We start from the raw sequence: 27,765 nt of genomic DNA on the forward strand, positions 1-27,765 counted from the left end.
ATAAAATAAAATAGTGGGATTTGTTTGTAAATAGAATGAGCTAGTGGGATATGAAATTTACTTGCCAAAAATTGTATAAGTGAAACGAGACAATTTTTTGCGGACAAATGAAAAAGGATAACTGAGACTTTTAATATTAAAACACTTGAGTAACAAAAGAGTTTTCATTACCTAAGTAGCAAAAGGATAATGATAACTGGAATGGAACACTTGAACAAAAAAAATTCTATCTTAATGATTTCATCAACTCCCGGCCACTCTAATTGTGGATTCATGTGTATCGTCCATCAAGCGTTCTAAGACGGTCACTTGTTTATTTTAAGCCCCATGAGCCCTCTAAATCATAGATTGTGTAGTCTCAATCGATATATCCGCCATCACTTAATCAAGACAGTGATGAGTAATAATACACGCCGCTCAAGTCCATCCTTTCAATGTGCCAAAACTATTTCATACGTCATGTATCCCCAAAATTTTCCCATCCAATTTGCGGCATTGGACGGTCGCGCGCACATGCCCAATTATAATACTCCCTGATACCAATGGTCTTCCAACTATAACACGTTTGGTTCTTTTGAACTGCAAAACAAATAGGTATTGCGCGTCGTGTTAGTACCTATTTACCAATTTACATGTCTATTAATCACCAAAATTGAGCACATATTAATAATGTTAACAAAATTAAGCACGTACTAATACACAAACCCTAACTATAAATCTATCAAAAACACCAACAATAATGCAATGTATAACCAAAATGTATATCTTTATTCTTAATTAAAGTTCTAAACTATCATTTCACTCCTATTTATAGCAACAATAACCCAAAATATGTAATTTAATTAACTAAAACAATTATCAACATAATTTTCATCACAAAATATATGACTTTAAACAATAAATGCTAGAAGTTACAACAAAACACACTAGATATCTTAATTTGGAAGAATGGTCAGAATTTCTCCAACTTTTGCCCGAAAATAGTTTTAAAAAATAAAGTGATTTTTGCAAAATGGAGTAAGAAAGGAGGGTATGCCCTTAATCTTACGTTATATTTTCAGAATGTGTAATATCAAAGTAAAAAAAATATTCCATTTCAGAAATAGAGTTCCCACTTATGTCCATTTCATGAATTTTCCATAATGGTTGTTTGGTTTGCAAGATTGTATCTCGTGATTAAATATGTAGTGTGTTCGATTCATGATATTAAATCACACGCACGACTCAATCACAGATGGATAATTATGTGATAATTAATCATAGCCAAACTCTCTTCTATTAAAATAATCTCACAATTCAATCCTAGATTATATGTTGATACTATTTTATCTTGGAAACCAAACACCACCTAAATGTACGTATGTACGTGAAGATTCCATATCCATGCAGAGAAATTAAAAACTCGATCAACTAGGTCAACAATACCCTATTTGGCCCAATTTAACTTATTTTAAATGCAGAATGTCGACTAAGATGATCATTGCTTATTTTAGGTGCGCCTCCACTCGAGATTTTGTCTAATTAAGTACTAGGAGTACTATTATTATACCAAGCGGAGAATAATGCATCATCAGTCTGCACGTCTAAACATGCGATATGACCATATTAGATACGGGTCACAGCTAACATTATGCGGATATTATACAATTTATTATCCTTTGAAATGTAACATAAATTAATTCTTTGCTTTGAAATTATGATCCTAAATCATAAGATTATGTTTATACTTCAGAATAAACAAAAACTGCGGAGTATTTAAATTCATGATATCTAATGCAGGCATTGCAATAGGTATACAAGGATATCCGTCCAAAAAAAACTTGCCAAGAGCACTACCAGAAATATACCAAGTTGACGACATCGGCTTATTTTCGTGGTTGTTATCACATAACTACTTTGGCCATCACTTGGGATCTTTACACTAAAAAAGAAGTCAAGCGAGGGTCGCTGCGTCGTGGAAGTCCGGTTCTCGCTCCCAAGGCTCTGCAGTTAATGCCAGCCTGAAATTCACACAACCTTTCTTCATATCTCAACTACTAAATTAATTTTCAGTTTAACTATATAAGCATTATAGAAAAAAGTTAAACTGACCACTTGAGAAGCGAAAGGCAACATCTTTTCCGGTGGCATGTTGGTGCATAGAGCTATGGAGTTAAAACCAACAATAGTGTAAATATAGGATCAATCCAGATTTATGAGTTCACAAAATTTAATTTTAAGAAATACAAGATCTTGTTGTGGTACAAGGGGTTGCGGAAATATTGAAAAATGAAGGCATTCTGTGACATGTTGGAAGCAAAATTCACCACCCAAAAGTGCTACGATTGCATCAGATTGGCTAGCACATATTCCTACAGAAATGTGAGATTTAAACTGGACATAGGTCATAGGAGGTTCACTTACCATAAAGGATTGCTCCAATAAAAGAGTCACCAGCACCGGTAGTATCAACAAGTTCTGATGGTGGAATATTCTCAGCTGTTCCTAAAAGCAACCTGCCGCCCACAGTGCCAATTCCCTTTGCATGCAATTTTACTTCACTCTAAAACATAAAATCAAATCAAATAAAAAAAAAAGAAAAGAAAAAGGAAATTTCGATAACTTTTTTTTATCTTCAATTTTAAGTAAAATGATGTAGGACATTCCACAGGAACTTCTAGACATGAAAATCCATTTGTAAAAGTGTTCTATGTTCCATAGTAGATTCAAGATGGATATTTTGAAAGAGCCACCTTCACATTTCTTTTTGTGAAGAAGCAAAAGCTTTTGGCTTATACTTCTCTTGAATTGAATAACAAACCACATCTTGAGCACTACATTATAACATTTCCACTCAAAGCTCATAATTGTATGTCAGATAGGGATTTTCATTTGGATCGAAAGTACAATGGCGATCTATGACATAATGTCCCTCCTCTATCCAAAATATCAAAGGTAAAAATTAACAATAACCAAAGTAGTGAAAATAGCTTGAAAGTAACAGTTATGGAAAAGAGAAACGGCATTAATGCAAGAGAAACTCACCGATGCCACACATGTAGGCAAGGTAGTCTTAGTATCATTTTTGTACTTCAGAGCAACTAATAATTCATCCACATCAACTGGTTCAGTTAAACCCTTTTCTACAAAGAATGAAGTGATAATTGAGATACAAAAGAAACAGCCAAACGTAAAGACATCAAACTACCATTATCATCTATCTATCTATCTATCTAAGAAGCAACAAAAGAAAAGAGAGTAAAGTGATTATACGTCACCATTTGATCTCTCCAGCATGATGCAACCATCTTCACCCAATGTGACTACCACAAATTTCAAATTCGGCAACTTTATGAGCATGGAAACAAGTGCACTTGTGACCGATGGAGCACCTGTCCATGACTGCAAGACAGAGATCATAAAAATTACTAAACTACGAGCTCGTGAAGTTTGGAAAATGAATTACCCTGTAGCTTCCCGACCAGGCATGGAAATCTGGCTTAAGGTAACTGTATTATATTGTTAGGTTAAAACCAATAACTTCTTGTAGGGTTAAGTGTATTAATATTACAAGCATATCTGCACTTATGTCAGCTATTATCTTACTGAAAATCCTAGAATGAATTAATATTGAACTAAACAAGTTGCATGTTTTTTGAGAGGATAAACAAGTTACTACCTCCGTCCACGAAAATTCGTCCCACTTTTCCATTTCCGTCTGTCCCCCAAAATTTGTCCCATTTCACTTTTACTATTTTTGGCAGTGGACCCCATATTCCACTAACTTATTCCTACTCACATTTTATTACTCACATTTTATTATAAAACTAATATATAAAAGTAGGACCCACAATCCACTAACTTTTTCAACTCACTTTCCATTACATTTCTTAAAACCCGTGCCCGGTCAAACCGGGACGAATTTTCGTGGACGGAGGTAGTACATGTTAAACTACTGTAGTACACAGTGATAATAAAAACATATTGGGTAGCTCTTGCTTTCATCAACAAAGAGAAGACAGCCTTACTGATGCATAATGTTATCCAATTTACCAATGCAGTCACATGGCTGTTTTAAACAAAACAATTTAACACAACATACCTGTGGAAATTTTGCGGAACAGATTGCATAGCTTGACAAACTCAATAGATCATCCAAACCTTCTCTCCTCCTTTCTGCATCAATTAGAATAGGAATACCTCTGCGAGTTGCCTGCTCTGGAAAACCAATGCGAAAGGTTTACCTTTAAAATCAAATTTTTAGAAAGAAAACAATTTTAAAAGGAAAGCATGGATGCAGCAATCACCTCCTATAACTAAAGCGGTATCATGCAATCTTCCATCAAAGTAGACGAGCCTAGCTCCATCCACTGCTGCTAATAGTTTTGATTCTGTCAGATCATCAGGTATCATGGGAGGATATCCTGGAGTGTGAATACAAGTTCTAGTTTTCCTGAACGGAGCACATAAAAAATGCAAGTTACACCTGATATCTATGCATATAAGTCTTCTTTTGACAGTTCATTGCATCATCATTAATTTTCAGTAAAAGAGTACTAAGTACTACAATATATGAGTAATACTTTTTCCATCAGTCAGAAACAGAACAGCTATTCAGTTCAATAGATTGATAATGTCCAGATAATCATAAAGTTAGCTCTGAAAGCATGTATTAAGTGTACAGTTCAATACAAATTAAAAGTAATAGCAACTTTACTGGCAAGTGCATCTACATTCCCTTGCCCTTTTCTTCAACAAACCGTTAATTTAAATCTATGTACCAGGTACTCTACCACAACAATTATGATTCAGATGTACAGGTCTCTCATATAATTTCACAGCTAATAGCATCTGAATAAGGACTAAAACATTAAGAACCACAAACTGAGATAATGGCGGAACCAATAAAACATACAGTAGCTGACCAGTGCAGAAACACTCACGTTTCATCGTCAACAATGATATAGGTGAACGGTGAGTTCCCCCCTTCAGAAACCTGAAGGAAAATCAGGATGCATCAAGGTATAGTATAGTTAGAGTATATGTAACCTTCAAACTTAGTTAATTGTCCACTATAAACTAGAGTTTGAGAAAATTTCTACATAGCAGAGTAAGATTAACGCAAGCAAAGGTCAGTTTGATAGGTATCGTGAGATGAAATCAAAACCTTACCACGATAAATGATGAATCAACCCCATCAGCCTCCAGCTCCTCCAATATCCCTTTACCTTGAGAATCATCAGCAACCTACTTGAAAAATGCCACATCCAGTCTGCTTATATAATACGTTAATCTCCAAGTTCAATTGAAGAGCAAACACATGAATCAAGGAACCTTTGAAATGAGCCTAGGTTGCAATCCCAAACGAGATGCACACGTCAACGCATTCCCTGCATTTCCACCTCCTTGGACCTATTTTCCAAAGTGCACATGCCCGCATTTATCAAAATATAATTTCCGAAATACGTTGACCAACACTTGCGACACTAAAATAGTACTACTATCAATCACAGATAGACTTGAGTAAATTGTAGTACCTTGGAGCTGGTGCTTCTAGTCTTATCATCAGGTTTCGGGTAAGTAGCCACTGCAGCCAGAAAATCAAGCGTAACTGATCCACAACCTACCTGCACACTCAAACATATATGCAAATGAGCGATAGATACTGCAAGATCGTCTACTCCACGAGATGCAGCATAGATAAATGAATCATAGTTGAAAAGCAGGTTCAAATCTAAAAAGAAGGCAAACAAAGTAACTACAACAATGCGATTATCGGGGAGAGGAGGCAGCGCTGGCCCTGCGGAAGACATTCTAAACCTGCAATTGAACAGCCGGCAAAGAAAATAAATCCGTACATCAATGGTGGAAATTAGGTATCGGTGAGAATGTTAGAGAGAGAGAGATGAAATACCTGGGAGAAAATGAAGAGGGAGAAGGCGATTGGGAGGAAAATGGGGATTTGAGTAGAGCATGTTGAGTTGAGGTCAGCAACATTGTTGGTTGTTAATCTGGATATGGATGGAAAATTATAAAAATATAGAGTACTGTACATGACTTTTGTGTGAGACCAAAAATGAAAGATTCACATATTTTATCCATTAAAAAAGATTCTGCAAATGCTTGGTAGTAATAAACACTACACAAAAAAATATTGCTAATAACATTTAATAAGGATTAAAAAAATGAAGCTTATCCCAAATCACAAATTCCCAATAAGTAATTCAACACAAAATCATTTTGCAATCATATTGTATTCAACCAATCTTTTTTACAAACCAAACCCGAAGAGGGTTATATTGCTAACTCAATGCTTAATTGTTAACTATAACTTAATAATAGTCATTAGATATTTAAATTAAAGGCCTAAATCATCAACCACAAAATGTCAATGCGATCAACAAAAAACGTCAATATGGCTATAGGATTAATTCCAATAAAAATCAATAGGGGTATTAATGTCAAGTTAGTTATAACTAATTTTTAAAAGAAATCCCAAAACTTTAAATTCATATAACATGTACTTCGTATCAAATTAAAGATAATTTTATAAGGATTCCAATGATATACTACATACATATGTTCCGACGTCAAAATTTGAAAAAAAGAAAATCTAGAATTTTCGTATTTTAAATACATATGTTAATGTCAATATAATAAGATAATATATCAATATAAAACATATACAATGTCAATCCTAAATTTGTGTTGACATTCTCAAAGCATTGTGTTGATATTTTCAAACACTATATTGACATTTTCATCCAAAATCCTAATTTTTGGCTTTTTATCTTTTTTAATTTAATTAATAAAAACGAAAATTACATGTGGCAAATTGTAGGCCACCCGTTTTTTAAAATCATGTGACCTTAAATTAGTTATAGTTAACAATTAAATGATTAATTAGCAATTGATCACTCCCCACCAAACCCAGATCACAGTATCAAATTTATTAGAAAAGCAAAAACAAACCAACAACAGTAATTTTTAATATTTAGTTGGTTGATTCGAATATATTTAACAGTTTCACTATTTCCATACTTTCCATTTTAATAAATGATATAAATATCGCACTCCATTTATGAAATTATCCAAACATAACCATAATTTAAGCATGCATTCAAATACCTATAATAATTATAAATTGAAGTGAAAATAAGTTGAGAAAGAAATAAAAAAAAATCAAGAGAAATGCGTCGATGGGATTGATTTGGATAGCTGCTGCCTGCTCCTCACTTATCAGTTATCACTGATCACATCACAATTGTTTACCCCCATTGATTTCTGCGAGTTTCGATCAAACCCTAAATTCGTTGCCTGAATTCCACTATCAATCGCTTGGAACATCCATGACAGGTAGTTTTCATTATGATTTTTAAGTTTTTTTTATTTATTTCTGTTGATTGTTTTGGTAGGTTAGCCCAAATTTTTGGTTTTACTTCATGAATTGGTGTGCAATTGCTGTATCTAGGAAGTTACTCTATGGGTTTATCAATTTTCCCGTAGCCTTTTGTGTTGGGTTTTGCGAGAAATAGATATGGTTGTCAAATAGGGAGATATGGAGATCGCAGTATTTATCATATAACAGTTGTTTGCTGAGCATATAAAAAATCTCTTCAATATTTTGGGATAGCAGGAGTAATCGTTGGCCATGACTGATATGCAGTGCATATTGCATTTGGTGGTGCCAGGCTGCCAGCCTCATCTGTGCTCCATTTTCATGTAAAATTATGGCTGCTATGATTTTTGGTTAACATCACGTAATAATATTTACTATTACAGACTCCTTCCATCCATTGAATAAATGTTCCACTTTGACTCCACGCAGATGTTAAGAAATGTAAAAGAAAAGTGGATGGTAGTGGAATGTCTGTCCTACTTTTATAGTGTAATTTATAATAAAATGTAAGTAAAATGACCTAAATGATTGTGAAGTCTCATTACCAGTAATAGTAAAAGTGAAATGAGACATCTAATGACGGACATCCTAAAATGACAATATGAGACATTTAATGGTGGATGGAGGGAGTGATATATTTCATAGTGTATTTCCCTGCATGTATTCTCTGATCATGTGCTGAATGGTATTTATGTGAAGCCAATGTACAGACACATTCATTGCCCTTCTGTGACCACATTGAGTTGAAATTGATCACAAGGTGGCTAAAAGAGATGGAGGATCTATAGTGCATTTTTATGTATTTTGGAGTTGTCAGCTGTTATGGAGACATTGGATGATATAGGAGATGATGTGATTGGTCCAAGAGGCCTGATTAAGACGCAGGAGTTGGTACGAATCATTATTCAATGTTTATATGCTCTAGGTTATAGCAAGTCTGCCGCCTGTTTGGAATCTGAGTCCAGTATTACATGTAAGTCCCCCGAATTTGAATTATTGGAATCACTCATTTTAGATGGAAATTGGGGTGATTGCATTGAGTGTCTTCACAAAATAAATGGTTTGGATGATGAGACAAGAGCTTCAGTATCTTTCCTCGTTCTTGAGCAATGCTTGTTGGAATGTTTGGATTGTGGGAACATATCTCTGGCGTTGGACATGATGCGGAAACAGTTTTCATCTTTGAAAATTGGCGCAGAAATAGTTCACAGACTTTCTTATGAACTCCTCTCTTTGAAGGGATTGAGGCTGGGTTGTATTGATAGTGATTCAGTTCAGGACTTGCGAAAAAAATTGATCTCAAATCTGGAAAAAGTTTTACCACCACCAATTACACTACCTGAGAGAAGGCTGGAACATTTGGTCGAAATGGCTATTTCTGCTTGGGTTGATAGTTGCGTTTACCACACTTCATCTGGTTCAGTATCACTGTATAGAGACCACCATTGTGATCGAGATCAGTTTCCAACGGAGACCACTCAGGTAATCTTATACTGTCTTTTGCTGCAAACTGAAAGATTCCCGTCTTTAAGCACTTAAGACTTAGTTTTGAACTTATTGCTCTTTTTCTAAAATATAGTGGGTTTTGTATGTTTAGTATAGTACTATATATTAAATTCCATTTATGAAGTTAACTGCTCTCGCTCTCTCTCTGAAGTGGCTTTGTGGATTGTTCCTCTATCAATGTCAGAAATATAAACTCGAGGGATTGTAATGTTAATTCATGACAAACAATGAGCAGTAGACTCCAAAATTGTAGTAATTTTTTATGTGTGAGGCGAATGAGGGTTGCCCTAATGAGCCTGCTTGCTTTCAGTTTGTAACTTGTATGTCTATTCTTTATCTTTGTTCAGATATTGACTAATCATCAACATGAAGTATGGTCTGTTCAGTTTTCAAACAACGGAGAGTATTTGGCATCATCATCAAGAGATTGCACAGCCATCATATGGAAGGTATACGGTATTTATGTCTTCCTTTCAATATTTTTTGATAGGGTATTGTTGCTGATGTGTATTTATATACGAGCAAATAGCATGTTATGCAATTACTATTTTTTCAAATAAATCCTGAGGGTTCTAAACTATAGTATAGTCTCTCTCATTTACATGGTATGTAATTATTTTCTTCAGCCCATATTGTTGAATTTGATTTGTCTATGATGGAGTATGCGCTTGTTGATCTGATTCCTCATCATTTTATTTTAGATATAAAGCTGGTGTCATCATAGTAAGCACATTCCTCTATTTTATAAAAAACTTTGCAATATGCATTCACCTTTTGAGATATAAATCTGGGGTCTTCAATAAATGTCACTGTAGTAGTATTTAACTATTTACAATAATAAATTTAAATAGGAAAAAAAATTGAATTTAGTAGACGAGTAATTGATGCAATTGTAATTCTGAATTTCAAAATGATTCATCAATAAAAGACAGAAGAGGACAATTATAATTTTAAGACGAATTAATTTTAGTAAAAGTCACAAACTGGGGGAAAGAAGAAAGAAAAAACTGTAAAAGCAGAACACATTATGGAAGCCCAATTTAGTTTCAGGTTATTATTTGTATACCTTCTATACCAAAAATTTGTCTTGAGCACTCAGGCTTCTGTAATTCTTAAAGATGAATGAACCAAACTAAGAGTTGAAGAAAATGGTCATTTCAAGCTAAGTTTATTGGAAGGCTGTCCACTATTTGTATCTTCTTTCTTTACATTTAACTATATGTTTTGGTTTCTTGGGAGTTTATTGGCACCTGTCCTTACATAGGTGAATTAAAAATTGTCATATTCATTCACAGATTCATTTTCACATTAGATAAAATCTATCCAGGATTATATCTTTGTCAGCCCCTGAAACTTGTTTTTCAGTAATGGATAAGCTGTTTGTATTGGAGAATTGGAGTATAGATATTGTCGTGCAATATGCTGAAGCAATAGTTCCAATCCTTTATTCTTTGTGTTAGTAATATAATTTCAGTGAGCATGAGAAGATGCTAATCAGTTTACTAAAGAGTAGTAATATTAGTCTGTTAGTAGACTTATTAACTTATTTTAATTTTAACTGAGTTAATTTAGAAAACTATGATTACAATGTTACTATTTATAAATGGATTGAAGATGTAATAGTCTAATCAGAATTTGAAACAAATGTCTGCACCTCAGGCCTCAGTACCTCTGAAGAAGTTGTACACATTTGTTGCTTGTTGGACTTATAGCCCCTATAAGTAATCCCTGTATGGTTTATCTTGTGTTTCAAGAGCTTGTTTATCTCTCAATGTAATTATGTTCATTCTTCGATTGGATGATGATATTAGCTCTATATCTTAGATGATGAATTGGGTTTATGTTTTGATGACACTTCAGATGTGTTCTTGCCAAATTATATATTGGTTCCAACATAGTAAAGAATAATGTCTGAACACAACTTATGAGCATTATTGTCCTGTTGCATTGTGGTGTATGCTTATTACCTCGATAAGTGATAGTATAAAAGATTGGGTGGGGCGACATATAAGCTTTCTTCTGCCTAACATACCATCACTCCCAAACTATTACTTATCTTTGTAGATCTAGTTAATATTTTCAATCAAATAAATCCGCCGCCTGAGTCTTCTGACTTTTTCAGTGGCTCCGTGAAACTCCACACCTGTTCATTAGGGAGTAAAGGTTTAGAAGAACAACAGTATTGTCTTGTGTGCACATTTATTTTGTGTTGTTGGTATTTTTTTGATAATATTTTGAGTGGAGTTTAACTAAAATAGGAAAATGTTAAGTTGTCAACGCACTTAATTCAATATAGTTATCATTTATAAGTTCATGCAGAACCATGGCATAAAGATGCATTGTGGCTGTGGTGCATGGTGCAATGTATGTTCTCTATCAAGGATGCTAGAATATCTTGCAGGAGGCTGTGTTCTTTTTACTGGAAAAAATGTTTCTTCACAAGGATCAACTCTTTTATTCATCACTTTGAATGTCCTAGCAACTGCTTGAAATGGAAAACCATATAGACTGGTGATGTATTGGATTTACAAATTTCATGATATGTTCTCGTGTCCAGAGTTTAGGGAACTGACAGTTGCTCCATGTTTGCGGCTTCTTTTCCCTTGTTCAGGAAGTTTAACCTTTGTTAAGCATGCCTTCTGGTGAAGTTGGTCACTTAATCTCTTAGAGGCTTGAGTGACTCCAACTGCCAAATCAGGTGAGGCAAACATGCTAAGCTCGATAGCTCCAGAAATATTAGTGGGTTCCTGTTTTGATGCTTTACTACTATTGTTCTGTGAGTGGAGAATTGTGTTTATTCTGCTACATTAATGCTGTAATATGTCTAACAGATAGATGGAGACCTAATGCTGATCTCATAAACAAATAAATTCTTCCTCTCTGAATAACCTTGAGTTAAACATGATAACTGCAAGCCATGTAAGGTAAGAGGAAGAGGATATTCTGGAGTTTATGAAATGTTTCGACCTTTCTTGCCATCCTCTCTTTGTTATATTATCTGTTAAGAAACTTCAACAGTAGTTGCCAGTTGTATCTTTTTTTCTTTTTAATTACAAGTTAATGCTTTCTACATTGAAATGTAATCTTCTGTTTGTAATCTCATTCATCTATTGTTTACCAATGTATCAAACCTTGTTACACATATGTTGTTTCTGAGTGCGCTTGTAATATATTTCTCCCAGGTGCAGGATGATAATAGAGTAACCCTGAGATTCGTGTTACGTAGCCACGAAAAACCAGTTTCATTTTTGGCATGGAGTCCAGATAACACCATGCTGCTCACTTGCGGAAATAGGGAAGTTCTTAAACTTTGGGATGTGGAAACTGGCATATGTAGGCACACATTTGGTGGCGATGGTTTTGTTGTTAGTTGTTGTGCTTGGTTTCCTGATTCCAAGCGCCTCGTCTGTGGCAGTTCAGATCCTAAGAAGGGCATTTACATGTGGGACTGTGAAGGTAATGAGATTAAGGCATGGAAAGGTATGCGGATGCCAAAGGTCCTTGATATTGCTGTGACTCCAGATGGGGAAAATCTCATCAGCATTTTCTCCGACAAAGAGATAAGGATATTGAATTTGGCAACCAATGCTGAACGTGTTATTTCTGAGGAGCACTCTATCACCTCCCTTTCGGTATCTGGAGATAGCAACTACCTGATCGTCAACCTTAATAGCCAAGAAATTCACTTGTGGGACGTTACCACAAAATGGATTAAACCACGCAAGTACAACGGCCACATGCAACAGAAATATGTCATTCGTTCCTGCTTTGGGGGTTTGAACAGTATGTTCATTGCCAGTGGCAGTGAAGATTCCAAGGTACTTGGACATCTCTTTTACAAAGTTTTATCAAAATGCTTGCTTTGGATGATAGATTAGATTAACAAATACGTTTAACCGAATATTTTGAAGGACTAAACAATCAAGCAAACTCATAATTATTCATTCCATCATAGTATGTGGTTGGATTAGCCTATATTATTTTCATCTATCTAAGCTATAAATCACCTAACACACACTTCTCATTATCCCTGATAGGCGATGTAACTAAAAATGTGTGTTAACAGGTCTACATATGGAACCGAAGAAGTTCTGACCCACTCGAGATCCTGTCTGGCCATTTGAAGACTGTAAATTCCGTCAGCTGGAACCCGAGGCGACCCAAAATGTTAGCTTCAGCAAGTGATGATAATACAGTACGCATATGGGGGCCGTGTTGTTCCAATAGAGCAGAATGTGATAACTTCACTGAGTAGTCTTGTGCATATGCAGATTTTGTGCAATAGCAACAAATTCACATTTTTTTGCTTGTAAATATCAGGTTGTATCCTCTTTTTGGCGTGTATATTCTGAATGGTTGTTTTGTTAATGCCTTCTTCTTTTTTGTCCCCTATTTATTTCTTTTTGGAGAATTACTAGGGTCTGTTTCCCTAATTGTTCGTCTATAGATCTGTACTTATGATTGATGATTGATTGTCGGAAGTAGGATTTTAAGTTTTAAGCTCCTTGTTTAATCCTGATTTTGATTCTTAATTATTTTTCTGTTAATGCCCTTTACTCGTTTCATTATATGTAAATTGATAGTGTAATAAATAAATTATACTTACTCTGGCGCACTATCTTAAGTCATATTTCATTTCAAGCCATCCAACCTATCTTGGGTATTTTTCTTATTCTTTTCTACAAAAATTAGTAGGGTTGTTGAAAAAAGTAATGGATATTGGTATCCAATATCCATTATTCTTTTTGACAGTCCTACTAACTCCTGCCCGTTTGTTATCGGGTATCTTCAACATGCAATTGTCAGGGATGGATATTAAATTACTCAGGTTCAATTGGGATTTAATATGTTGTACTTTTATTCCACACGACCTTACAGTTCACTCTTATTTCTTTAGTTCTTGAATTTTTCGATGTCATGGTTTGTGTGCGAATTTGTGAATTTTGGTGTTTGTATGCGAAATTGGATTAGAATGAAACAAAAAATAGCGAGCAACAATGAAACAACTCGAATAGAAAAGAAAAATGCACAATTCCAAACTAAAAAAACAAACGTTATTGTATTGTGATATTTGTATAACAAAATTTTCAATAAAGACAACTCATATTAGGGGTGGGTAAAATGTTTTCGGTGTTAATTCACGGGCCCGTACCGGTTTTTTTTTCTTTCTCAAAGTCGGTTATCGGTTATAACCGACAACCGAAATTAAATTCGATCATATTTTTAATAAATAAATCGTATAATATTTTTATACTTTTAAAATTTCATATCTATATTACATTGATTTTGCACTTCTTTATGTGAGGTCACAATAGAAAAAAAATGTAATTTACTTCCAAATTTTGTCAAAGTCTATTTTAATTTATGTCACTTTCATTTATAATATCTCAAATTCAATAAAATGCCTAAACATTATTTTAAAAATAGGATACCCCTTCACTTGTTTATCGTCGAAATTTTTTTAGATTGTATAACGTTTAAACTTTTGAAGTGCCTAAACAAATTTATGTATTACTAGGAAGTAGAAATAACAATAATAATAATAGATGAAAATTGAAAATTTAAAAGTTGAAGTGTTGGACTTTGAATCATTCGGTTATTTTGGTTCTAATCGATAATCGATCGGCTCTAACCGAATCGGTTAGTTAAGTAATCGAACTAGAGATCGAGTCGATTTCAGTTAGTTTTTTGACTTAGGATCGATTAATCGACAAATTAGTTAGATTATTAACCGAACCGACCGTTTACCCGCCCCTAATTCATATATACACGGAACAGTTGCAATTAAAAAGAATTAAATATACGTAACTATACTACTAATTGTAATTCAAATAACACAGAACGGTCTCACCGTCAAATACAATTCCTTCCACCACACCCTCATCTCCGATGGCTGCGACCGGCGGCGGCGGCGGCAGGAGAGAAGGATCACCCAAAATTGTGGCTGATCAAATCTCGCAGTCTGTACAGTCCACCTCCAATCTTCTTCATCTCATGCTCCAGTCCTCCCCCTCTCGCGTCAGTCTCTCTCTCTCAATTTCTGATTTGCCCTTGTTTGAATCAATAACTAAACTTTTAGTGAATCTGTGCTTGTGCTCTCTCACGTGAAATTGTTTCGAGATCTTGGCTATAGATTTATTAAAATTCAAATGTAAAAACCTATAGACCTTCTCAGGCTCAACTGATGAAGCTCCCAAGAAATCTTCTGTCTATGACCTCCACCATAAAAAACACAGAGTCAGTAAGTGCATTTTCTTAAGCTGAACTTGAATCTGAATGAGATCATTATAGAATATACCTAGATTATTTGAATTTGATGCAGGTATTGGAGCAGATGCCTCAAGTTGTTTCATCTCTGGACACACATGTTGAAAGAGGATTGCAATGGTCTGCTTTGATAGTTTAAAATTATTTCTCTTTCTTTAGTCATTTTTATTGTTTGAAAGCTCTATTTTGCCACTTTAGAACCACTTCTCTTTCTTCAGTCTGTTCTTTCATTAATAGAACATGTTACTATTTTAGAATCACTTATGTTTGTTCGGTTCACATCTGATTATGTTTCTAAGGATATAAAAGATCAAGAAATGAGTGAAAGAGACTGAGAAGGAAATATATTATATGTATGAGGTCCGACTACGTGACATTAAAATGCCAAATTTAAGGGGAATGGGGGTACTGACAAAGCTCTTGGCTCATTCCCAAAACCACATCAGAGAGGGTATGGAAAATAGTTCTGAACATCCACTTTGGTAATATGGCAAAGAGATTAGTGTTTGTGATGTCATATGTACAACTAAGTAGCAAGATGTATTCCAGATTGGTTCGATACACCCATACCTCCAGGGATGAATGAAAGTCAAGAATTTGTTTGAGGCTTAACAGAAATGACATAAGTGTAATGCTCCACGGAGCACAATATAACACCGACATGTGTATTGTTGGTCGCTAATAGTTGAACATTCTCATATGATTTGTGTTCTTGATCTATCAAATTCTAAACAAGACCTCATTCATGCAGAGTCATTTTGGCGCTTTTGTACATGGTCCTTATTATGTGTGGTGATTGGGCTTCTGCAACATGTTCTAAACAGAACTCCTTTTGGCAGTTTAACACGTCAATGATGTCTGTTTAGGCTTTACATTGAGTTTAGGAGTGAAACTTTATTAGATGAAATATTGGTTATAATATAAATGTGTGTACAGCTACCATTTAGAGACCTATCCTGAGTTATAAAAGTGTTCATTAAAAAATCTCAAATGGCTGGCGTACATGGTACACACAAACATGAGGTTAAATTGTTGATTCATTAAAAACCAAGGTAGCTTCCTTTTCTTTGTTTTCGTAGGCAGATGAGTTATGCTGATTAAACTAGTCATTGCCAAGCTTGAACACATTGCATTTTATTGTCTAGCAGATTCTCATTAGAGTGGAAGTTATAACTATTATATAGCTCTGTATCCTCTCATATTGTGTGCATCAGCGGTATATGATTGTATCCGACATTTTTGGTAGCAATGACTAACATTTCCATTGAAGTAACAGAAACCAACAACAATGTTATCACTGGAATTTTTATTACTTCTACAGTTTAATTAATTATTCTTTTTCTTCTTTCCTTTGCATGACACTTAAGAATTATTGTTGCAGTCTGCCTCATCTTGATACTGTAGTTCAGTTACTTTCCCATATGCAAAGCAGCCAGCTTAAGCCTTTGTCCAGAGCTGACCTTGTTCAACAGGTACTTAGCTCTGTGTTTGTGTTTCAGCCCTCATTGCTTTTGCTGTCTTCCCCTTTTCACTTCCCCCTTCTACAAATTTGGCAATTTTGATGTGTGATTTCGTTGAATGTAGTTAACCATGTTCGTTGTTCAGCAGGACCTTAAACTTTCGGAGCAAGATTCAAGGGTGACCTAGACCTACTTGATATTTGCAAGGCATTTGTCGACACTGATGCCTCGCACTATAACTCAAACACCTTTTGTGCATTCCCCTAAACCTCACCGCCATCAGGAGGAGCGAGCAGGATCTGGTCCTATGGCCAAGTGCTCATTTTTAGGCAGGATTCTACAAATTTAAATGTTCTTAGTTCATCTTGAATCAAGATTGTTACAATTGTATCGACGATTTATTCAATAATATATTATTTTTTTTTGTTTTGAATTCAATTATTTAAAAAAAAAAAATGGGTGTTTTTTAGTCTTGAGAACATATCAGTAAATTGGTCCTCAACATATCAGTAAAATCTTTTAGTGCTGACTGTTAACTTTTAACAGTTTTGTCCAAAAAAAATTAGCAACATATTGTACAAGATCCAAATTCCAAACGATGAGGTCATGTCACCGTATATCGTTCAAATCCTAAAATAAAAAACGACCATGTATTTTATAAATACGGGTTTGTTATATTGCTAACTACGACTAAATGATAGACTGGATCATTAAATCAAGCACAAGATTATTCAGTTATGAGTATCAATAGAATGTACTCCCTCCGTCCTATAGAAATAAATAAACCTTTTAGGGTTGGCACGAGTTTTAATATGTAATTAGTAAAGTAAGAGTGAAATTTTAATATGTAATTAGTAAAGTAAGAGTGAAAGAGAAAAAATAGTTGAAATTGTGTGATGGATAGTGGGACATAAATGATAAAGTAAAAAGAAGAAGAAAAAAGGTTACCATTATATTAAGCACAAGATCAAAAAATGACCATTTTAGGTAATAATATCAATTAACAAAAAGTTAATTATAACTAATTTTTAAAAGATGTCCTAAAATTTTAAATGTTTATAACTATCTCAATTTGAATTATTCTTTTACATAACATATATCAAATTAAAGATAATTTTATAATGATTCTAACAAGATCTCACTTACATATGTTCTGTTATCAAAATTTGAAAAATATTCTTGAATTTTCATATTTTTCAAGAGACATATTGATGTCAATATAGTTATCATAATATGTCAATGTAATGTTTATAAACTTTATACAATGTCAATATGAAATTGTGTTGACATATTCAATGAATCATATTGATATGTTTAATATACTATATTGACATTTTAATCCAAAACCTTAATTTTGATAGTTTTCATATAATATCTTTTTAAATTTAAATAATAATAAAACGAAATTACACATGACAATTTATAGACCACTAGATCTCTGTAAAGTTCAGAGCCTTTGTCCTAGCAGCAAGGAGCTTAGATATGCCGAGTTCGAACCCTCTTGACATTATTTGTAATTTCCTCCTTTATATTGGAGTTCGAAAAAAAAAGATCTCTATAAATCTTATAGTTTGAAATTAATAGTAGTAGCATTTAAATATTGAGTTAGCAATTGATCACGCCATGACTCATCCTATACTAATACTTAGGGATGTCAATTGGGCTAACCCGCTCGGGTTCGGGCCAATCCACTTAGGTTGTCGGGCTATTTGGGTGCGGGTTTTTTGGACTGTGAATTTTTCGGGTTAAAAATTTTCGGCCCTAACCCTAAATCTTCGGGTTTCGAGCTAACCCACGGGCTATTCGGGTCAATAGTAATCTTATATGTTACTCCACTTTCTATTCAATCCAATATTCTAAATTATTAAAAAGCAGATTGTCGCAAATAGTAAAGTATTATCAAAGTGATCAAGAGAAAGAAAATAATAACAATTGAAAATTGAAACAAAATAGAAAAAATATATCATTTAATTAATAGCACATACGAATCTGACTACAATTAAATGGAAACCGTGCATTTCATATAACCCTAGCTTTCAATTTAAGAAAGAAGACATAATTACCATATATTTTTCATATCAATGTTGTATTTAATATTGATATTACCAAATATACTTCGTATAAGTATATAATCTAAAATTTAATTATATTTTTATCAGCCCGCATAACCCGTCGACCCGAAGGGGTTAGCCCGTGTAGCCCGCTTCTGAATATGGATTGCGATTTTTCAGCCCTAACCCTATGATTTTACCGGATAATTTGGGTCGCCCTGTGGATTTCTGGCTAGATTGACGTCCCTAATAATGCTAATATCTATGGTATATAAAATACATACGTACATGCAAACAAGACTGAAGCACACGTATAGTTACACTTATATAAATGTTTACGTATATTACTCCACGGGTTTTGATCTATGAAGACAAGATTTAAATACAGAAACGCAGAACAAAGTCATACGTAGGGCATATCTAGGTCATAGTTAGTTTATTTTTAGGTCATGCTAACAAAGCATGACCTAAAATGATCTTAACATGACATAAACCTAAATCTTATAATATGACCTAAAACTACTTAATTATGACCTTCCGTGTTTTTGGTTAATTATTAACCATTATATCATCTAATCCTAAGGCCAAGATTTGAGCTGCATTTCTGGATTTAAACACATGCTAATTTTGATTATCTCCCTATTACTCTTATATTTATATAGTACTACCTCCGTCCCTGAAAATTTGATACAGTTTACTATTTTGGTCCGTCCCTGAAAATTTGATACACTTCACTTTTACCATTTTTGATAGTGGACTCCATATTCCACTAACTCATTCATACTCACATTTTATTATAAAACTAATACTTTAAAAGTAGGACCCACATCCCACCAACTTTTTCAACTCACTTTCCATTACATTTCTTAAAACCCGTGTCGGGTCAAAGTGTAACAAATTTTGGGAGACGGAGGTAGCAGTACTGTAGTAATGTATATTTTTCTTGCAAATATGTATGTAGTTTGAGTTTCAGGCAATTCTGCATTTCGCATAAATAACCTCCCTCTTCTGCATGCTCTCTCTCTCGCGCGCAAACACACTTGCATCAAATGACATATGCAGAATGAAACCATTCGTCAACAACCGAATTCCAAAATTAGAACGATCTAAAAGGTACAGAGATCGCCATTCTTCACCACTGCGTATTCATTTTTTGTGGATTCAATGGATGCCTTTTTTGAGCGTAGGAGAAATACACACTCAAATGTAGCCAAATGTCACCACAAGCAATGATGTGGAATGAACAGGGAAATTACGTGCATTTTTTTTTTCTAATTTCGTAGATCTCTTATTTGATGCTGTCCTTTTTGAATTACCAGAGAGAGAGAGATGTCATGATCATTTGGATTTATGATAAATGTACGAGCAGGATGAAAATTTGCTAAACCTAATATTTTTCCCTAAAGCTTGTGCAATTAATTGATTCCAGAGACTGTAAAGATCAACCTTTTTCTTTTTCTTGGCAACAGGGCAATCAATGCACACCTAATTGTGAAACATTGATCTTGCTAAAACGTTTACAATAAGGATGATCATCAGTTGTTCGGATGTTGAGAATTTTGTGGCTGGGCAGTTCTGTGATGAGGAATTTGTTTGAGTTTTGAAGACATAAGTATGAAACAATGGTAGAGAATGCTTGCTTCATAATAACTGCATACTAGAGGCAAAATCATTGTGGAAATGGGGGTGAAAGAAAATGATGCTGTTCAGGATGACTGGTCTGAACCACCATCACCAATTGAGGTGTTGCAGCAGTTGTCCAAGGAGGCAGTCAGAATGGCAGGTGAGGCATGGCATCATGCCTGTCCAGCTAATACTCCAACTTTGCAGGCAGTACCAAGGCATAGGCGTGCACGAAGTGAAATAGTCACTTCAAGTCATAATCCAAGCGGTAGCTCCAGTAATTTCCAAAGACTGAAGGGCCATATGCAAAGGGCTTTGCACTTGGGTGGCCGTTGTTCACGTGATGATAGCCAGTATTCATCTTTCGATCCTGAGATTCTGGCTAATCAGAAAAGGCAGTGGTATCAGCTCAACTCTAAAGCATTGGTATGTAGCCTCGCACCATTGTTAGTCTAGTTGTCAACATACTCCACTCTACTTCTTGAAAATTTTATGGTCTCTTCATCCCTCTCTCACTTTTTTTACCTTTACTTATTATGGCATTGCAACATTATTTGCTAATTATCCATACTATCAACAGGATTTCCGTAATTTGTTATTTTATGTAATTTAGTTATAGCCGCAAGTTCTCATACTCATACATTCTTTGTGCCTTCTGGATCTGTTTCTAGTCTGAGGAAAAATTATACTATCAGAATTTTAAAGCTCTTAGTCAGGCATAATGTTGGAAGGGACAAGTTTTAATCATAAAGCCATTTTCTCTATAATGGTGTCAATGGTTCTCTTGTATATTTCCATCTTGATTACAATAATAATATTTGTGTATGCCTGGTAGTTGGCTTTACTGGTAATTCGGTACTTATTGGTGCATGATTGCTTCTTGTCAAGATTGAGGATACATCACACGAGTTTAAATGTAGGGTACTGACATGTATCAAGAGCCATCCTCGCTTTTTGAACACTTTGTTGTTGTGGGGCTCCAACCAGATGCCAAGCTTGAGTTTGTTGAGGATGCATATATAAGAGGAAAGAAATTCGAGCAACAAATGAAAAAAATTGAAACAAGCGAATTCAACATGCGGCCACTTCGACCCCCCAAATTCCCAATGATGGAACCTCAGGTTGGTTGCTTACGGATGGTAACAAAATCTTTAATAATATCCAAGTAATTGTAGTATGCTACATGAGCACCACCGATTTCATGTATGGTTCTGGGTTTGGATTGCTCTTTTTTTGTAGTCTACGCAGAGAATACATTTTTCTTTGGTTTTGATCTGATGCTACTTTAGAAGCTCCCCCTCAGTAGATGTAACCATACAAATTTTATGCAAAGTATCGTCTATCCAGTGAACCTATATGCTTCACTCAGAAACTGATTGTGCTTAGTGTTGGCTTTACTGAGTGAAACTGTATTTAGGGTGATGAATTTTTTTTCCAATTTGTATCCAATAGGTGCTCTTTATGTATCCTCCTAGAAAGAAGTTGGATTTGCAATTACAGGATCTTGCTGCATTTTGCTTTCCTTCAGGGGTTAAGGTATGTGATTTCTCAAACTCCTCTAAATATGGACATAAGATTTCTTAAGTTTTTGGAATATTTTGAACTACGGATATGACTGAAGTCACTCAATACATGTAACACTTTGACAGTCGTACACTTTACTTTTGGTAACTTTGTTTTATTCATTTATTTATGGTCACACTTGTATGAACTTGGTCTGTAACTCTGGCTGTTCTCTTAATATATGTATTGAGGAGTACATCAATATCTTTGTTTTGAGTCGCATTCTGTATTAGAGCAATACTTTCCAATAAGAATACAATTGTTGTTTGGAGTACATAATATGTTGTTGTACATGAAAGATTTTCGTTAACGTTCTGACATAATAGTTCTTGTGCATTTAATAAACCAATATAGACCTTTGGCTGCGCTGACAGACATTTCTTGTTGGTTGCCACTGTTGAGATGCAGTTTGGGAGTTATTTTTCTATTTCCTAAGGAAGTCGATATATCTACTTCAAAATGTTCAACCAGCCTTTATGTTGGTTTTGCTGTGCATATGTGATTTTGCTTATTTGAAGATAAAATACCTGCATATTCCAAAAAAAATTTATAAGATGTTAGACCTTGAAAGTAAAGAACTTATTTGCAAATAACCCATCGAGTCAAGTTGCTGGAGTTTCTTATTTTGGTTGTGCGATTTCGTTTAGTTTCTAACTATGTTGCCTAATATCTACCCTTTTTTTCACCTAGGCTCGTGTACTGGAGAGATCACCATCATTAAGTGAGTTGAATGGGCTTGTTTATGGACAGGTATGCACCAAATACATTCATATGCACTCTCCTTAGCACTTAAGAATTTAGATTTTCCCTTCGAATAATTGAATTTATGACTTGTTATTCGTCTTCTGCTATGACGAAACAAAATTTATTTGTTTGGTTTGATTTGTCCTCAGGAACACTTGACCAGAGATGATTTCTCATTTATATTTTCACTAAAGGCAAGTCCAAGTTTATTTTCTCTCCTACCATTGCTTGTTTCGAACGGACAGAAGAATTATTATACTATTAGTGTTTCTTCTCAAATACTATTCTTTTAAATTTCCTCCACTACAGACTCTATATCCTAGTATTAGAGTGTGCCAAGGTTTTATGAAGACGTTCTTTGTGCCTAATGCAGGTAGCAGGCAATGCAACACTTTATGGTGTTTGCTTGCGAGTTCAAGAGATTGTTCAGAGGCCACCTGCCATATATGGGTCTCGATCACCTCTTCCTCAACCAAATTCTGTCGGCAGCAGGTGGTTGATTGCTGCTCCACGTTGTTATTGTATCTTGACAAAGGTGCCGCTGTTCGGATTACATTATCAGATACTGAACAGGTATGTGTGTTAACAACTTTCTGGATTTTTCTGTCTCGGAAGTCTTATGTAACTTAATGGACATCCAACTCTTGATTCTGTTTACCTCCACTATGTAATTATTTTCATGTTCCGTGGCCTGTATGCAGCATGGTTGCACAAGATCGTCTGAATCGGATTACTAACTTTGTTGAAGAAATGGCTCTTGCTACCACTGAACCTCCTCAATCTATGCAAAAACAGCATTTAAATGCGAAGCCTCCTGGTTCTGCAAGTGACACAAACTGGATGGCCTCTGCAATCCCTGTTAAACATGCAGCAACTCTTGCTGCTGCAGCAGCAGGCATGATATCTGATAAGGAGGCATCATCAAGGTGTCAAAATTCTCCTAGGAGTGCTACGGCCAGTGATGCATCAGAGAATTGCCAAATGAAGGATTTGGATAAGGATAGTAGCAAGAACTTTGATAGTCCATCTGCTAGCAAGAACTTTGATAGTCCATCTGCGAATTCGGGAAACCAATCAGTAACAAGCATTCGGAGTCTCGAATCCTTATTTAGGTGACAGAACAATTTACTTGGGTTTTCCATAAAATTATGCACCCACCTGTCTACAATATTATTTGTCCAAATTTTGAGTTAGTTCAAACAAAATTACCATCTTTTGTTTTTCTCAATATTTTTTTCTTAAATATACTTTGTTTTGGCAGTCCAGCTAGAAGTATGGCGTCAGATGATGGTTCCACTAGCCAGGATGAAGATCCAACTGATGATGTGATAATGGAATGGTCAAGGGTGAGTTTATAATGCCTTCAGGAACGCTTCCTAAGCTATATATCTTGTATTTAGATTGCCATTTCGTGACTTCTCATGCTCAAGTCAGGTGTTTCTGAAATCTCTATGTCAGGAAAATAAGAATGATTTGCTACAGATAGTTTGTGGCTATCATCGTCTTAATCTTCCTGAAAGAGGAAGCAAAATCAATTTTCAGCCGCTGGAGCATATGCAACCCATTGAGTTTCGACGTTTCTCCGCTTCTGACCTTGGATACTCTGATAAGTATATTGATAAAATAACGAAAGTTTCGAAGGATGATTCTGAGGTTAGATTGTCAAATGATTATCCAGCTTTTAGTGATACCTTCCCTGTGCATTAGAAAACCATTCTTACTAATACTTTCTAATTTTGAAGGTCAAGTTAAAATTAGCTAATGCCGAGGAAGCTTCTTCACTCTCTCTATGGTCAATATCTACAATATGTCGAGTTCTTTCTCTTGACAGTGTAATTCCTTTTAAACTTTCAATCTTTACGATTACGTTTTCGATAAATTTGAATGTGTGTTTGAAGTATACCTTATAAAAAAATGTTATCTTAAACATGAAATATATTTAAGTGAGCATTCTGATTTCTGAGTAGAACAACCCTGAACACTCCAATTATTGATTTGAACATCCAACAAAATTACCCACGTCCAGATGCTCGACAGTGAGCTACACAAATATTTTGGAATACTTGGTTCAGCTATTGAAACTTCCAACACAGTCAAATATGTTCACACTAGAATATTTACAACCATTGTGTAGTAAAATTTGATATGAAAAGAAGTTTTAACATGATAGTTTTATTGATCCTTTTGCTATGGTGCTAAGTGGAAAGAGATGATTGGTAAAAACTGCTGACTTCATTGCAGCTAGAGTAGCATTCTGTAATATTCAAATTTTCTCATGTTGCAAGACCTACATGTGTCATTCTTTTCTAGAACCAATATTTATTTTCAGAGATGAAGAAATGCATCTCCAGTTCCTTGAATTTAATGGAAAAGATCTGGCCTTTCTTTAGTGCTTAACTTGTTCGTACTGTTTAGTACTTTCCATCTATGTTCCATGAAGGAGCAATGCTTTGTTTTATAGGATACCGTTACTGATCCTCAGATCATGCCGGAAGACGATGTTCTGCAAAGGAAATGCTAATTACAGAAAACTTCTAGCAGAATTACTCTAAGCACTTATACTACCTTTAATACTAATAAGATATCTCCAATGAGAATTGGCTAGATTTACTGCGAAATGTTTGTTAAGTTTAATGCTGTTTATGAAATTCCTTGAGTCTGATGAGTTTCCTTGTCTAGATCCTTACCTTGATCACTGGTGTATTGTTGGAGAAACAAATTGTTATGATGTGCCCAAACCTGGTACTATTTCTCCCCTTGAAATTGATAAAACTTAGAGTTCTCCTTTGCTCATTTTAAAGAAGTAACTACCTTTTGTTTTCTTGTTTCTGTACAAGGGTATTCTATCAGCTGTGGTGTTGTCCGTCATCCCTATGATTCGTCCATTTGAGTGGCAGAGTTTATTTCTTCCAGTAAGTTTTACCATATACTCTACATTTTGTTTCCTTTCCCTCCCGATCACAGATCACTATTTACTGCTATCAAGGATCTTAAATAAATACCTGTAAAAAGGAAAAACCTTTTGCAATAAAATATGTAAAGATGACGAAGATTTGATTTCATGCATATGCTATTTCTTGTGGACAAAATGCAGGGACCACTTATATAGTTATGTTGTATCCTTAAGTTTATATAAACACAAATATTTCTTGTTTAGATGTGAATCATCCTACGATTTTATCTGTTTCTGCAGATTCTACCAGCGAGGATGGTGGATTTTCTGGATGCTCCTGTTCCATTCATTGTGAGTTTTAGTTGATTCAATAAAATGTTTTTTTCTGAACACCTGCATTTCAAAAAACTACTTATTATTCAAAAATTTCATGCAGGTCGGCACACAACACAAACTAACTGATCTGAAACGAAGAGCTCCTAATCTTGTTCACATTAATCTAATGAATGACTATGTAAGTCAAATTTCTATGCATTAATACATCAGATCCACTGATGGACCACTTGTTTTATTTTCTCTCAGTCTAGATAGATCAAAAATCTATTTTATGTTTTCTACATTTTAATCCATGAATTTGAAACGTCAACCTATTTTAGGACCCTCAATAACTCTGTTTCTCAGTTGTTTAGTTCATCGCGTTAATCTTATGCAGGAAGTTCTGATGCCCATATAGCATTATCTTTTCGCTCTTATGGTTCCTTGAATGTTTACTATGTAATGAAAATCTCTATTATTGCACTGTCTGGTCTAGGTGACGTCTTGTAGTCTTCCTAAACTCCCCCGACATCAATGGCTTGTTTCGGAACTTAGGCCTATCCACTCAAAGTTGTCGTGTGAAGACTCTGATGCTCCAAGACATCCAGTTTATAAATGTGATGCAGTGCAGGTACATCCAAGTCAAATTTTCTTCCTTTTCACTATCATTAGGAGCTGAACATTATTTTCTAGTATTTCTCTTGTTTTGAAGTATTTCTTGTGGTCTTGTTTCTGGTATTGGTTTAGCACCTCTTAAGCCAGTACTATATTGATGCTTGATTCGACGAAGTAAGAAAAAACAGAGGGAAAACTCAATATAAAGAAGGGACACTCCTAAATTCAGTAGGAAGAAATTAATTGTATTGGAATTAGTAAATGTAAATAATCTTTCTGAAGTATTCTGCACTGTAATTTAATGAGATAACATCTACTCAAAAAGAAAAGACATTATAGAACCTCCCTCCTCATCAACACCTGTGTTATAAAAGATGTACTAGTTGAAAACAAAAGGCTTTGATCATCAAGAAAATTGCAACACTAGTTTGATTTGTTTCATTTATATGCTGTCTCTTCATTAAATACACATCGTGACTTGCAGTCGAGATATGCCATTAAATTTGTAACCGTGTTGAGGAAATATCTGGAATCGATTTGTTCGGATTTGAGGTTCCACACGATCACGAATGTACAATCCAATGAGAAGGTCATATTGCCTACATCTCTCTATCTCAAAGTATAATTAGGTCTGCAGTGAGTGTTTGATAAGAGTTGATTGTTTCATTTCAGGTTGCAATACTTATTAAAGATAGCTATATTGATTCATTCCCCATAAAAGACCAGCCTTTTATCAAGGTACATGCTTTACCAATCATCATTTCATTGTAAATGTGGTTGTTTGATCTGTATCATTTCCCTGTCAATTTTTCAATTGTTTAGGACTTTCTTGACAAATTCAATTGTTTACTTAAAAAAGTTGTTTCAAAACCCCTTCATGTTGATTTCATGCAACTTGTTCAAATTCTTTATAGACATAAATATGTGTGTTTTGCAGTTATTTGTAGAGACACAGCAATTCAGCGTTTTGTCAGATTATCGTCTCATGTGCATTGAGAATGAATAGAGAGACAAGGCGTGCAGCTTTAGAAATCACACTCTCAAACTCATCTGCTATCCTCGTTATATTTCACCACTGCTTGCTGCTAAATGTGTCCAATTTTATTAGTATTTTTTTTGGCACCATTAAAGATGAGTTTGGATTAATTGTCAGTTGATACTCTTGTTGAAATAATCAAAGGGCATAATAATAGCTCTATTGTTTCCCTTAAACTAGAGTATTTTTTTGTTCTTGAAATTGCAAGTCATATTACATGTATTTTTTTCTTAATTTACACTAAACCATACAATTATTAACTATGTCAATATATTTTTTCTTATCAAATAATATATAATGTACATGCAACAACA

At 34.7% G+C, this 27,765-nt stretch overlaps 4 protein-coding genes across 14 annotated transcripts; 3 read left to right on the forward strand and 1 right to left on the reverse strand.

The window, feature by feature from the left end:
• Positions 1-1,734: 1,734 nt before the first annotated feature.
• On the reverse strand, positions 1,735-6,029 carry LOC125208037 (ribokinase-like). Of its 5 annotated transcripts, none has more exons than XM_048107583.1 (13): positions 5,894-6,029; positions 5,745-5,799; positions 5,517-5,606; positions 5,314-5,391; positions 5,152-5,226; positions 4,923-4,975; positions 4,287-4,432; positions 4,082-4,197; positions 3,258-3,381; positions 3,025-3,122; positions 2,404-2,542; positions 2,092-2,159; positions 1,735-2,000 (listed from the first exon to the last, which is right to left on the reverse strand). In XM_048107583.1, exons 1-13 carry the CDS (start codon positions 5,974-5,976, stop codon positions 1,917-1,919), a joined length of 1,209 nt encoding a protein of 402 aa, XP_047963540.1. In that variant the 5' UTR covers positions 5,977-6,029; the 3' UTR covers positions 1,735-1,916. The 5 variants fall into 5 exon arrangements, with proteins under 5 accessions (XP_047963540.1, XP_047963542.1, XP_047963539.1 ...); XM_048107585.1 differs by having other exon boundaries at positions 2,092-2,144; positions 5,742-5,799; XM_048107582.1 differs by having other exon boundaries at positions 5,742-5,799.
• A 1,120-nt stretch (positions 6,030-7,149) lies between these two features.
• LOC125205414 (WD repeat-containing protein WDS homolog) lies at positions 7,150-13,252 on the forward strand. 6 transcript variants are annotated; one of them, XM_048104323.1, is made up of 6 exons: positions 7,150-7,335; positions 7,646-7,701; positions 8,078-8,860; positions 9,232-9,333; positions 12,067-12,702; positions 12,951-13,252. In XM_048104323.1, the coding sequence occupies exons 3-6, from the start codon at positions 8,201-8,203 to the stop codon at positions 13,137-13,139; spliced, it is 1,587 nt and encodes a 528-aa protein (XP_047960280.1). In that variant the 5' UTR covers positions 7,150-7,335; positions 7,646-7,701; positions 8,078-8,200; the 3' UTR covers positions 13,140-13,252. The 6 variants fall into 6 exon arrangements, with proteins under 6 accessions (XP_047960280.1, XP_047960283.1, XP_047960279.1 ...); XM_048104326.1 differs by having other exon boundaries at positions 8,089-8,860; XM_048104322.1 differs by lacking the exon at positions 7,646-7,701.
• A 1,458-nt stretch (positions 13,253-14,710) lies between these two features.
• Positions 14,711-17,044, forward strand: LOC125204083 (tobamovirus multiplication protein 2B). 2 transcript variants are annotated; one of them, XM_048102631.1, is made up of 5 exons: positions 14,711-14,902; positions 15,060-15,125; positions 15,207-15,271; positions 16,533-16,623; positions 16,757-17,044. In XM_048102631.1, exons 1-5 carry the CDS (start codon positions 14,774-14,776, stop codon positions 16,796-16,798), a joined length of 393 nt encoding a protein of 130 aa, XP_047958588.1. In that variant the 5' UTR covers positions 14,711-14,773; the 3' UTR covers positions 16,799-17,044. The 2 variants fall into 2 exon arrangements, with proteins under 2 accessions (XP_047958588.1, XP_047958589.1); XM_048102632.1 differs by having other exon boundaries at positions 16,760-17,044.
• Positions 17,045-19,660: 2,616 nt separating this feature from the next.
• On the forward strand, positions 19,661-27,627 carry LOC125207846. Its single transcript, XM_048107345.1, has 19 exons — positions 19,661-19,775; positions 20,132-20,711; positions 21,206-21,406; positions 21,738-21,821; positions 22,539-22,598; positions 22,742-22,786; positions 22,966-23,165; positions 23,294-23,704; positions 23,854-23,938; positions 24,051-24,245; positions 24,335-24,424; positions 25,272-25,334; positions 25,430-25,504; positions 25,786-25,836; positions 25,922-25,999; positions 26,297-26,431; positions 26,900-27,004; positions 27,088-27,153; positions 27,353-27,627. Exons 2-19 carry the CDS (start codon positions 20,343-20,345, stop codon positions 27,419-27,421), a joined length of 2,382 nt encoding a protein of 793 aa, XP_047963302.1. The 5' UTR covers positions 19,661-19,775; positions 20,132-20,342; the 3' UTR covers positions 27,422-27,627.
• The last annotated feature ends 138 nt before the right edge of the window (positions 27,628-27,765 follow it).

This window comes from Salvia hispanica, chromosome 2 (assembly GCF_023119035.1).
Source record: "Salvia hispanica cultivar TCC Black 2014 chromosome 2, UniMelb_Shisp_WGS_1.0, whole genome shotgun sequence".
In the NCBI taxonomy this organism is placed as follows: Eukaryota; Viridiplantae; Streptophyta; class Magnoliopsida; order Lamiales; family Lamiaceae; genus Salvia; species Salvia hispanica.